Source organism: Oncorhynchus clarkii, chromosome 17, assembly GCF_045791955.1.
Source record: "Oncorhynchus clarkii lewisi isolate Uvic-CL-2024 chromosome 17, UVic_Ocla_1.0, whole genome shotgun sequence".
In the NCBI taxonomy this organism is placed as follows: Eukaryota; Metazoa; Chordata; class Actinopteri; order Salmoniformes; family Salmonidae; genus Oncorhynchus; species Oncorhynchus clarkii.
This window is the reverse complement of record NC_092163.1, coordinates 7,670,498-7,684,640: the sequence shown is the minus strand read 5'-3', so window position 1 is coordinate 7,684,640 and position 14,143 is coordinate 7,670,498. Positions and strand designations below refer to the sequence as shown.

At 41.1% G+C, this 14,143-nt stretch overlaps 1 protein-coding gene across 1 annotated transcript in view; it reads left to right on the top strand.

The window, feature by feature from the left end:
* The window catches only part of LOC139370167 (mitotic spindle assembly checkpoint protein MAD1-like), a 118,042-nt gene that overhangs the window by 43,437 nt on the left and 60,462 nt on the right, over positions 1–14,143 (top strand). Inside the window, exon 14 of the mRNA XM_071109493.1 lies at positions 2,011–2,101. Coding sequence (XP_070965594.1) covers positions 2,011–2,101 — 91 coding nt within the window. The remainder of the gene's footprint in view (positions 1–2,010; positions 2,102–14,143) is intronic.

Below are 14,143 nucleotides of genomic sequence, written 5' to 3'. Positions count from 1 at the left end.
ATGCTGCATCTAATGTCAATCTGTGACATCATAACGACGACCAGAGGTTAGCCAGCGACGCTGACGTCATGCTGCATCTAATGTCAATCTGTGACATCATAACGACGACCAGAGGTTAGCCAGCGACGCTGACGTCATGCTGCATCTAATGTCAATCTGTGACATCATAACGACGACCAGAGGTTAGCCAGCGACGCTGACGTCATGCTGCATCTAATGTCAATCTGTGACATCATAACGACGACCAGAGGTTAGCCAGCGACGCTGACGTCATGCTGCATCTAATGTCAATCTGTGACATCATAACGACGACCAGAGGTTAGCCAGCGACGCTGACGTCATGCTGCATCTAATGTCAATCTGTGACATCATAACGACGACCAGAGGTTAGCCAGCGACGCTGACGTTATGCTGCATCTAATGTCAATCTGTGACATCATAACGACGACCAGAGGTTAGCCAGCGACGCTGACGTTATGCTGCATCTAATGTCAATCTGTGACATCATAACGACGACCAGAGGTTAGCCAGCGACGCTGACGTCATGCTGCATCTAATGTCAATCTGTGACATCATAACGACGACCAGAGGTTAGCCAGCGACGCTGACGTCATGCTGCATCTAATGTCAATCTGTGACATCATAACGACGACCAGAGGTTAGCCAGCGACGCTGACGTCATGCTGCATCTAATGTCAATCTGTGACATCATAACGACGACCAGAGGTTAGCCAGCGACGCTGACGTTATGCTGCATCTAATGTCAATCTGTGACATCATAACGACGACCAGAGGTTAGCCAGCGACGCTGACGTCATGCTGCATCTAATGTCAATCTGTGACATAACGACGACCAGAGGTTAGCCAGCGACGCTGACGTTATGCTGCATCTAATGTCAATCTGTGACATCATAACGACGACCAGAGGTTAGCCAGCGACTCTGACGTCATGCTGCATCTAATGTCAATCTGTGACATCATAACGACGACCAGAGGTTTTCCTACTAATGATGTGTCTCCTTTAGAATGGGGTTGTATTGCTGAACCACTATCATTTACTTTTGGAGAAATCTTCATCAGCGTTAATTGACTTTGTATTGAGAATAATGCTCAGTCGGGCGTCAGTCCAAAACAAGTTAAAATGTTTGTTTGTAAGTTAAAATGTAACCCATGAATAGAACACCAAACGTTAGAACATAGAACTATGGAACACAGAACTGTAGAATATAGAACTATGGAACACAGAACTGTAGAATATAGAACTATGGAACACAGAACTGTAGAATATAGAACTATGGAACACAGAACTGTAGAATATAGAACTATGGAACAGAACTGTAGAATATAGAACTATGGAACACAGAACTGTAGAATATAGAACTATGGAACACAGAACTGTAGAATATAGAACTATGGAACAGAACTGTAGAATATAGAACTATGGAACACAGAACTGTAGAATATAGAACTATGGAACACAGAACTGTAGAATATAGAACTATGGAACACAGAACTGTAGAATATAGAACTATGGAACAGAACTGTAGAATATAGAACTATGGAACACAGAACTGTAGAATATAGAACTATGGAACACAGAACTGTAGAATATAGAACTATGGAACAGAACTGTAGAATATAGAACTATGGAACACAGAACTGAGGAATGAAGAACATTAGAATGTATGAAGAGATCTTGGTGTTTTATCTAGTTATCTTGTAGGGTTATTAAATTACTATTAGATGGTGTTCATGTCGTCATGACGACATGTTTACATCACAATGGCCTGACACACCCCTGCTTTCCACTTACCTACCCCATGTAGACTACACACACACACTTTACCATCAATTACACACGTTGTGATTAGTGTCTCTGTTTCACTACAGTCTGAATATCAAAACAAACATGCAGTTCATTAATGGAGAGACACACCGCTTCATTACACTCAGAATCATCATCGCTATTGAGCTCATTCATCTAAGGAGTGTGTGTGTGTGTGTCGGCAGGCTGAAGATTGAGGAGTTGGAGGGAGAGCGACAACGTCTGGAAGAACAGAACAATGTTCTAGAGCTGAGGCTGGAGAGACACAATTTACAGGTACACAGTCGTGTGTGTGAGGACTCGACATACAGGGCTGCTCTCTGGCCTGGGAGGTGCGGTTAACTCACCTGTCAATCATCCATGTCAGGGCTGCTCTCGGGCCTGGGAGGTGTGGGTAACTCACCTGTCAATCATCCACGTCAGGGCTGCTCTCTGGCCTGGGAGGTGTGGGTAACTCACCTGTCAATCATCCACGTCAGGGCTGCTCTCTGGCCTGGGAGGTGTGGGTAACTCACCTGTCAATCATCCACGTCAGGGCTGCTCTCTGGCCTGGGAGGTGTGGGTAACTCACCTGTCAATCATCCACGTCAGGGCTGCTCTCGGGCCTGGGAGGTGTGGGTAACTCACCTGTCAATCATCCACGTCAGGGATGATTGACACCTTCACAGTAAATCCATGTGATTTAGTCTACACCTTCACAGTAAATCCATGTGATATAGCCTACACCTTCACAGTAAATCCATGTAATATAGCCTACACCTTCACAGTAAATCCATGTGATATAGCCTACACCTTCACAGTAAATCCATGTGATATAGCCTACAGTAAATCCATGTGATATAGCCTACACCTTCACAGTAAATCCATGTAATACAGCCTACACCTTCACAGTAAATCCATGTAATACAGCCTACACCTTCACAGTAAATCCATGTAATACAGCCTACACCTTCACAGTAAATCCATGTAATACAGCCTACACCTTCACAGTAAATCCATGTGATATAGCCTACAGTAAATCCATGTGATATAGCCTACACCTTCACAGTAAATCCATGTGATAGAGCCTACAGTAAATCCATGTGATATAGCCTACACCTTCACAGTAAATCCATGTAATACAGCCTACACCTTCACAGTAAATCCATGTAATACAGCCTACACCTTCACAGTAAATCCATGTAATACAGCCTACACCTTCACAGTAAATCCATGTAATACAGCCTACACCTTCACAGTAAATCCATGTGATATAGCCTACAGTAAATCCATGTGATATAGCTTACACCTTCACAGTAAATCCATGTGATATAGCCTACAGTAAATCCATGTGATATAGCCTACACCTTCACAGTAAATCCATGTAATACAGCCTACACCTTCACAGTAAATCCATGTAATACAGCCTACACCTTCACAGTAAATCCATGTAATATAGCCTACACCTTCACAGTAAATCCATGTAATATAGCCTACACCTTCACAGTAAATCCATGTAATACAGCCTACACCTTCACAGTAAATCCATGTGATATAGCCTACAGAGAAGCCTAATTACCGTGTCTAAACTGTCATGTGGAATTTGACTGTCTTCATGACTAGTGACCTCCGGTGTGGCGGTAATATGGTCACCATAACAGCCCTAGTTTCAACCCAACTCATCCTCTCTCTGTGTGTGTGTGGGGGGATCTTAATAGAATCAGTCCTACTGTTGTCCCAGTCCTGATGGTCCCTAAAGCCACACAGAGATTAGATTCCCTATTCCACAGCAGTGATGGGACACTATCAACTAGAGAGCGTTTTAGATCAGACTGCTAGTTTAGAGTCTGCCTACATGTCTGGAGGACCTGTCCGAGGTAGACATGAAGGGTAGCTTTTTCTGTCACTTTCTCTCTGTCACACACTTCCTGTCCCTGTGTGTTCTGGTCACACACACACTTCCTGCCCCTGTGTGTTCTGGTCACACACACACTTCATGTCCCTGTGTGTTCTGGTCACACACGCACTTCATGTTCCTGTGTGTTCTGGTCTAATTGTCAGATCTTTCTGGCCTCAGGTTCCAAACCATTTTCTAACAGTTACTGTGAACTCCACTGTTCCTCTCTCTCCTCCCTTTCCCTCCTCTCTCTCTCCTCTTCATCTCTCTCTTTCTCTCTTCTTCATCTCTCTCTTTCTCTCCTCTTCATCTCTCTCTCGCTCTCTCTCTCACTATTTTCTCGCTATTTTCTCCCCCCCCTTCATTAAAAGAGAAGATGGTGTTCCTCTCTACTTATTTAGATCACGAATAACACTTTAGGAGACAAGGTTTTCCTTTCCTCTTTAAAGATAGAAAGACACACACACACCCTGAGACACACACACACCCTGAGAGAGACACACACTTATCCCGACACACACACTCAGAGACACACAGACAAACACACATCCTTCCATTTGTCCAATTTGCTTCAGCGTATGTTCTAAAGCAGGATGTTACCAAGCTTTACTAAAATGTTACCTAGCTTTACTAAAATGTTACCTAGCTTTACTAAAATGTTACCAAGCTTTACTAAAATGTTACCAAGCTTTACTAAAATGTTACCTAGCTTTACTAAAATGTTACCAAGCTTTACTAAAATGTTACCAAGCTTTACTAAAATGTTACCTAGCTTTACTAAAATGTTACCTAGCTTTACTAAAATGTTACCAAGCTTTACTAAAATGTTACCAAGCTTTACTAAAATGTTACCAAGCTTTACTAAAATGTTACCTAGCTTTACTAAAATGTTACCTAGCTTTACTAAAATGTTACCTAGCTTTACTAAAATGTTACCAAGCTTTACTAAAATGTTACCTAGCTTTACTAAAATGTTACCTAGCTTTACTAAAATGTTACCTAGCTTTACTAAAATGTTACCAAGCTTTACTAAAATGTTACCTAGCTTTACTAAAATGTTACCAAGCTTTACTAAAATGTTACCAAGCTTTACTAAAATGTTACCAAGCTTTACTAAAATGTTACCAAGCTTTACTAAAATGTTACCTAGCTTTACTAAAATGTTACCTAGCTTTACTAAAATGTTACCAAGCTTTACTAAAATGTTACCTAGCTTTACTAAAATGTTACCTAGCTTTACTAAAATGTTACCAAGCTTTACTAAAATGTTACCAAGCTTTACTAAAATGTTACCAAGCTTTACTAAAATGTTACCAAGCTTTACTAAAATGTTACCAAGCTTTACTAAAATGTTACCAAGCTTTACTAAAATGTTACCAAGCTTTACTAAAATGTTACCAAGCTTTACTAAAATGTTACCTAGCTTTACTAAAATGTTACCAAGCTTTACTAAAATGTTACCAAGCTTTACTAAAATGTTACCAAGCTTTACTAAAATGTTACCAAGCTTTACTAAAATGTTACCAAGCTTTACTAAAATGTTACCAAGCTTTACTAAAATGTTACCAAGCTTTACACCCCACTGAACTGGTACTTAGATAACAGTCCTCTCCTCTACACCCCACTGAACTGGTACTAGATAACAGCCCTCCCCTCCCCTCCCCTCCTCTACACTCCTCTTCTCTCCACTCCTCTACACTCCTCTCCTCTACACTCCTCTCCCTCTTCCTCTCCTCTACCTCTTCCTCTCCTCTACCTCTTCCTCTCCTCTACACTCCAATGGACGTCTGCCTTGTAAAAACAGATAATGGCTTCATTTACTACTGCTGGGGCACATCATCAAACACACACACACACGCACACCACACACACACACACACACGTCCTGATAAGCCTTAGGGCATTTTGTCTTATTATCAGAAAAGAGACTCACCCTCCCCTCTCCTCCCTCTCCTCCTCTCTCCTGAGTAACTCAATCAAACTTTCCTCATCCCCCTTCTCTCTCTCTTCTCTTTCTCGTCTCTTCTTCCTTCCCACAGTTCATAAATTGTAGTCCAGACCAGACCTCCCTAGAATAGGAGTGACTAAACAGGAACAGTGTTTTATAATGTAGACCAGACCTCCCTAGAATAGGAGTGACTAAACAGGAACAGTGGTTTATATTGTAGACCAGACCTCCCTAGAATAGGAGTGACTAAACAGGAACAGTGTTTTATAATGTAGACCAGACCAGACCTCCCTAGAATAGGAGTGACTAAACAGGAACAGTGTTTTATACTGTAGACCAGACCTTCCTAGAATAGGAGTGACTAAACAGGAACAGTGTTTTATATTATAGACCAGACCTCCCTAGAATAGGAGTGACTAAACAGGAACAGTGTTTTATATTGTAGACCAGACCAGACCTCCCTAGAAAAGGAGTGACTAAACAGGAACAGTGTTTTATAATGTAGACCAGACCAGACCTCCCTAGAATAGGAGTGACTAAACAGGAACAGTGTTTTATATTGTAGACCAGACCTCCCTAGAATAGGAGTGACTAAACAGGAACAGTGTGTTATATTGTAGACCAGACCAGACCTCCCTAGAATAGGAGTGACTAAACAGGAACAGTGTTTTATACTGTAGACCAGACCTCCCTAGAATAGGAGTGACTAAACAGGAACAGTGTTTTATACTGTAGACCAGACCAGACCTCCCTAGAATAGGAGTGACTAAACAGGAACAGTGTTTTATATTATAGACCAGACCTCCCTAGAATAGGAGTGACTAAACAGGAACAGTGTTTTATATTGTAGACCAGACCTCCCTAGAATAGGAGTGACTAAACAGGAACAGTGGTTTATATTGTAGTACAGACCTCCCTAGAATAGGAGTGACTAAACAGGAACAGTGTTTTATAATGTAGACCAGACCTCCCTAGAATAGGAGTGACTAAACAGGACCAGTGTGTTATATTGTAGACCAGACCTCCCTAGAATAGGAGTGACTAAACAGGAACAGTGTTTTATAATGTAGACCAGACCTCCCTAGAATAGGAGTGACTAAACAGGAACAGTGTTTTATATTGTAGACCAGACCTCCCTAGAATAGGAGTGACTAAACAGGAACAGTGTTTTATAATGTAGACCAGACCAGACCTCCCTAGAATAGGAGTGACTAAACAGGAACAGTGTTTTATATAGTAGACCAGACCTTCCTAGAATAGGAGTGACTAAACAGGAACAGTGTTTTATACTGTAGACCACACCAGACCTCCCTAGAATAGGAGTGACTAAACAGGAACAGTGGTTTATATTGTAGACCAGACCTCCCTAGAATAGGAGTGACTAAACAGGAACAGTGGTTTATATTGTAGACCAGACCTCCCTAGAATAGGAGTGACTAAACAGGAACAGTGTTTTATATTGTAGACCAGCCCTCCCTAGAATAGGAGTGACTAAACAGGAACAGTGTGTTATATTGTAGACCAGACCTCCCTAGAATAGGAGTGACTAAACAGGAACAGTGTTTTATACTGTAGACCAGACCAGACCTCCCTAGAATAGGAGTGACTAAACAGGAACAGTGTTTTATACTGTAGACCAGACCAGACCTCCCTAGAATAGGAGTGACTAAACAGGAACAGTGTTTTATATTGTAGACCAGCCCTCCCTAGAATAGGAGTGACTAAACAGGAACAGTGGTTTATATTGTAGACCAGACCAGACCTCCCTAGAATAGGAGTGACTAAACAGGAACAGTGTTTTATACTGTAGACCAGACCTCCCTAGAATAGGAGTGACTAAACAGGAACAGTGTTTTATATTGTAGTAGACCAGACCTCCCTAGAATAGGAGTGACTAAACAGGAACAGTGGTTTATATTGTAGACCAGACCAGACCTCCCTAGAATAGGAGTGACTAAACAGGAACAGTGGTTTATAATGTAGACCAGACCAGACCTCCCTAGAATAGGAGTGACTAAACAGGAACAGTGTTTTATATTGTAGTAGACCAGACCTCCCTAGAATAGGAGTGACTAAACAGGAACAGTGTTTTATAATGTAGACCAGACCAGACCTCCCTAGAATAGGAGTGACTAAACAGGAACAGTGTTTTATATTGTAGTAGACCAGACCTCCCTAGAATAGGAGTGACTAAACAGGAACAGTGTTTTATATTGTAGACCAGACCTCCCTAGAATAGGAGTGACTAAACAGGAACAGTGTTTTATATTGTAGTAGACCAGACCTCCCTAGAATAGGAGTGACTAAACAGGAACAGTGGTTTATATTGTAGTAGACCAGACCTCCCTAGAATAGGAGTGACTAAACAGGAACAGTGTTTTATATTGTAGACCAGACCTCCCTAGAATAGGAGTGACTAAACAGGAACAGTGTTTTATATTGTAGACCAGACCTCCCTAGAATAGGAGTGACTAAACAGGAACAGTGTTTTATATTGTAGTAGACCAGACCTCCCTAGAATAGGAGTGACTAAACAGGAACAGTGTTTTATATTGTAGACCAGACCTCCCTAGAATAGGAGTGACTAAACAGGAACAGTGTTTTATATTGTAGACCAGACCTCCCTAGAATAGGAGTGACTAAACAGGAACAGTGGTTTATATTGTAGACCAGACCAGACCTCCCTAGAATAGGAGTGACTAAACAGGAACAGTGTTTTATAATGTAGACCAGACCAGACCTCCCTAGAATAGGAGTGACTAAACAGGAACAGTGTTTTATAATGTAGACCAGACCAGACCTCCCTAGAATAGGAGTGACTAAACAGGAACAGTGTTTTATATTGTAGTAGACCAGACCTCCCTAGAATAGGAGTGACTAAACAGGAACAGTGTTTTATATTGTAGACCAGACCTCCCTAGAATAGGAGTGACTAAACAGGAACAGTGGTTTATATTGTAGACCAGACCTCCCTAGAATAGGAGTGACTAAACAGGAACAGTGTTTTATATTGTAGACCAGACCTCCCTAGAATAGGAGTGACTAAACAGGAACAGTGTTTTATATTGTAGACCAGACCTCCCTAGAATAGGAGTGACTAAACAGGAACAGTGGTTTATATTGTAGACCAGACCTCCCTAGAATAGGAGTGACTAAACAGGAACAGTGTTTTATATTGTAGACCAGACCAGACCTCCCTAGAATAGGAGTGACTAAACAGGAACAGTGTTTTATACTGTAGACCAGACCAGACCTCCCTAGAATAGGAGTGACTAAACAGGAACAGTGTTTTATATTGTAGACCAGACCTCCCTAGAATAGGAGTGACTAAACAGGAACAGTGTTTTATATTGTAGTAGACCAGACCTCCCTAGAATAGGAGTGACTAAACAGGAACAGTGGTTTATATTGTAGACCAGACCTCCCTAGAATAGGAGTGACTAAACAGGAACAGTGTTTTATATTGTAGACCAGACCTCCCTAGAATAGGAGTGACTAAACAGGAACAGTGTTTTATATTGTAGTAGACCAGACCTCCCTAGAATAGGAGTGACTAAACAGGAACAGTGTTTTATACTGTAGACCAGACCAGACCTCCCTAGAATAGGAGTGACTAAACAGGAACAGTGTTTTATATTGTAGTAGACCAGACCTCCCTAGAATAGGAGTGACTAAACAGGAACAGTGTTTTATATTGTAGACCAGACCTCCCTAGAATAGGAGTGACTAAACAGGAACAGTGTTTTATATTGTAGACCAGACCAGACCTCCCTAGAATAGGAGTGACTAAACAGGAACAGTGTTTTATATGTAGTAGACCAGACCTCCCTAGAATAGGAGTGACTAAACAGGAACAGTGTTTTATATTGTAGACCAGACCTCCCTAGAATAGGAGTGACTAAACAGGAACAGTGTTTTATATTGTAGACCAGACCTCCCTAGAATAGGAGTGACTAAACAGGAACAGTGTTTTATATTGTAGACCAGACCAGACCTCCCTAGAATAGGAGTGACTAAACAGGAACAGTGTTTTATATTGTAGACCAGACCTCCCTAGAATAGGAGTGACTAAACAGGAACAGTGTTTTATACTGTAGACCAGACCTCCCTAGAATAGGAGTGACTAAACAGGAACAGTGTTTTATATTGTAGACCAGACCTCCCTAGAATAGGAGTGACTAAACAGGAACAGTGTTTTATATTGTAGACCAGACCTCCCTAGAATAGGAGTGACTAAACAGGAACAGTGTTTTATATTGTAGACCAGACCTCCCTAGAATAGGAGTGACTAAACAGGAACAGTGTTTTATATTGTAGACCAGACCTCCCTAGAATAGGAGTGACTAAACAGGAACAGTGTTTTATATTGTAGACCAGACCTCCCTAGAATAGGAGTGACTAAACAGGAACAGTGTTTTATATTGTAGACCAGACCTCCCTAGAATAGGAGTGACTAAACAGGAACAGTGTTTTATATTGTAGACCAGACCTCCCTAGAATAGGAGTGACTAAACAGGAACAGTGTTTTATATGTGTAGACCAGACCTCCCTAGAATAGGAGTGACTAAACAGGAACAGTGTTTTATATTGTAGACCAGACCTCCCTAGAATAGGAGTGACTAAACAGGAACAGTGTTTTATATTGTAGACCAGACCTCCCTAGAATAGGAGTGACTAAACAGGAACAGTGTTTTATATTGTAGACCAGACCTCCCTAGAATAGGAGTGACTAAACAGGAACAGTGTTTTATATTGTAGACCAGACCTCCCTAGAATAGGAGTGACTAAACAGGAACAGTGTTTTATATTGTAGACCAGACCTCCCTAGAATAGGAGTGACTAAACAGGAACAGTGTTTTATATTGTAGACCAGACCTCCCTAGAATAGGAGTGACTAAACAGGAACAGTGTTTTATATTGTAGACCAGACCTCCCTAGAATAGGAGTGACTAAACAGGAACAGTGTTTTATATTGTAGACCAGACCTCCCTAGAATAGGAGTGACTAAACAGGAACAGTGTTTTATATTGTAGACCAGACCTCCCTAGAATAGGAGTGACTAAACAGGAACAGTGTTTTATATTGTAGACCAGACCTCCCTAGAATAGGAGTGACTAAACAGGAACAGTGTTTTATATTGTAGACCAGACCTCCCTAGAATAGGAGTGACTAAACAGGAACAGTGTTTTATATTGTAGACCAGACCTCCCTAGAATAGGAGTGACTAAACAGGAACAGTGTTTTATATTGTAGTAGACCAGACCTCCCTAGAATAGGAGTGACTAAACAGGAACAGTGTTTTATATTGTAGTAGACCAGACCTCCCTAGAATAGGAGTGACTAAACAGGAACAGTGTTTTATATTGTAGTAGACCAGACCTCCCTAGAATAGGAGTGACTAAACAGGAACAGTGTTTTATATTGTAGACCAGACCTCCCTAGAATAGGAGTGACTAAACAGGAACAGTGTTTTATATTGTAGACCAGACCTCCCTAGAATAGGAGTGACTAAACAGGAACAGTGTTTTATATTGTAGACCAGACCTCCCTAGAATAGGAGTGACTAAACAGGAACAGTGTTTTATATTGTAGACCAGACCTCCCTAGAATAGGAGTGACTAAACAGGAACAGTGTTTTATATTGTAGTAGACCAGACCTCCCTAGAATAGGAGTGACTAAACAGGAACAGTGTTTTATATTGTAGACCAGACCTCCCTAGAATAGGAGTGACTAAACAGGAACAGTGTTTTATATTGTAGTAGACCAGACCTCCCTAGAATAGGAGTGACTAAACAGGAACAGTGTTTTATATTGTAGTAGACCAGACCTCCCTAGAATAGGAGTGACTAAACAGGAACAGTGTTTTATATTGTAGACCAGACCTCCCTAGAATAGGAGTGACTAAACAGGAACAGTGTTTTATATTGTAGACCAGACCTCCCTAGAATAGGAGTGACTAAACAGGAACAGTGTTTTATATTGTAGTAGACCAGACCTCCCTAGAATAGGAGTGACTAAACAGGAACAGTGTTTTATATTGTAGACCAGACCTCCCTAGAATAGGAGTGACTAAACAGGAACAGTGTTTTATATTGTAGTAGACCAGACCTCCCTAGAATAGGAGTGACTAAACAGGAACAGTGTTTTATATTGTAGACCAGACCAGACCTCCCTAGAATAGGAGTGACTAAACAGGAACAGTGTTTTATATTGTAGACCAGACCTCCCTAGAATAGGAGTGACTAAACAGGAACAGTGTTTTATATTGTAGACCAGACCTCCCTAGAATAGGAGTGACTAAACAGGAACAGTGTTTTATATTGTAGACCAGACCAGACCTCCCTAGAATAGGAGTGACTAAACAGGAACAGTGTTTTATATTGTAGTAGACCAGACCTCCCTAGAATAGGAGTGACTAAACAGGAACAGTGTTTTATATTGTAGTAGACCAGACCTCCCTAGAATAGGAGTGACTAAACAGGAACAGTGTTTTATATTGTAGACCAGACCAGACCTCCCTAGAATAGGAGTGACTAAACAGGAACAGTGTTTTATATTGTAGACCAGACCAGACCTCCCTAGAATAGGAGTGACTAAACAGGAACAGTGTTTTATATTGTAGTAGACCAGACCTCCCTAGAATAGGAGTGACTAAACAGGAACAGTGTTTTATATTGTAGACCAGACCTCCCTAGAATAGGAGTGACTAAACAGGAACAGTGTTTTATATTGTAGACCAGACCTCCCTAGAATAGGAGTGACTAAACAGGAACAGTGTTTTATATTGTAGACCAGACCTCCCTAGAATAGGAGTGACTAAACAGGAACAGTGTTTTATATTGTAGACCAGACCTCCCTAGAATAGGAGTGACTAAACAGGAACAGTGTTTTATATTGTAGACCAGACCAGACCTCCCTAGAATAGGAGTGACTAAACAGGAACAGTGTTTTATATTGTAGACCAGACCTCCCTAGAATAGGAGTGACTAAACAGGAACAGTGTTTTATATTGTAGACCAGACCTCCCTAGAATAGGAGTGACTAAACAGGAACAGTGTTTTATATTGTAGACCAGACCAGACCTCCCTAGAATAGGAGTGACTAAACAGGAACAGTGTTTTATATTGTAGACCAGACCAGACCTCCCTAGAATAGGAGTGACTAAACAGGAACAGTGTTTTATATTGTAGACCAGACCTCCCTAGAATAGGAGTGACTAAACAGGAACAGTGTTTTATATTGTAGACCAGACCTCCCTAGAATAGGAGTGACTAAACAGGAACAGTGTTTTATATTGTAGACCAGACCTCCCTAGAATAGGAGTGACTAAACAGGAACAGTGTTTTATATTGTAGACCAGACCAGACCTCCCTAGAATAGGAGTGACTAAACAGGAACAGTGTTTTATATTGTAGACCAGACCTCCCTAGAATAGGAGTGACTAAACAGGAACAGTGTTTTATATTGTAGACCAGACCTCCCTAGAATAGGAGTGACTAAACAGGAACAGTGTTTTATATTGTAGACCAGACCTCCCTAGAATAGGAGTGACTAAACAGGAACAGTGTTTTATATTGTAGACCAGACCAGACCTCCCTAGAATAGGAGTGACTAAACAGGAACAGTGTTTTATATTGTAGACCAGACCTCCCTAGAATAGGAGTGACTAAACAGGAACAGTGTTTTATATTGTAGACCAGACCTCCCTAGAATAGGAGTGACTAAACAGGAACAGTGACCAGTTTATATTGTAGACCAGACCTCCCTAGAATAGGAGTGACTAAACAGGAACAGTGTTTTATATTGTAGACCAGACCAGACCTCCCTAGAATAGGAGTGACTAAACAGGAACAGTGTTTTATATTGTAGACCAGACCTCCCTAGAATAGGAGTGACTAAACAGGAACAGTGTTTTATATTGTAGACCAGACCTCCCTAGAATAGGAGTGACTAAACAGGAACAGTGTTTTATATTGTAGTAGACCAGACCTCCCTAGAATAGGAGTGACTAAACAGGAACAGTGTTTTATATTGTAGACCAGACCAGACCTCCCTAGAATAGGAGTGACTAAACAGGAACAGTGTTTTATATTGTAGACCAGACCTCCCTAGAATAGGAGTGACTAAACAGGAACAGTGTTTTATATTGTAGACCAGACCTCCCTAGAATAGGAGTGACTAAACAGGAACAGTGTTTTATATTGTAGTAGACCAGACCTCCCTAGAATAGGAGTGACTAAACAGGAACAGTGTTTTATATTGTAGTAGACCAGACCTCCCTAGAATAGGAGTGACTAAACAGGAACAGTGTTTTATATTGTAGACCAGACCAGACCTCCCTAGAATAGGAGTGACTAAACAGGAACAGTGTTTTATATTGTGTAGACCAGACCTCCCTAGAATAGGAGTGACTAAACAGGAACAGTGTTTTATATTGTAGACCAGACCTCCCTAGAATAGGAGTGACTAAACAGGAACAGTGTTTTATATTGT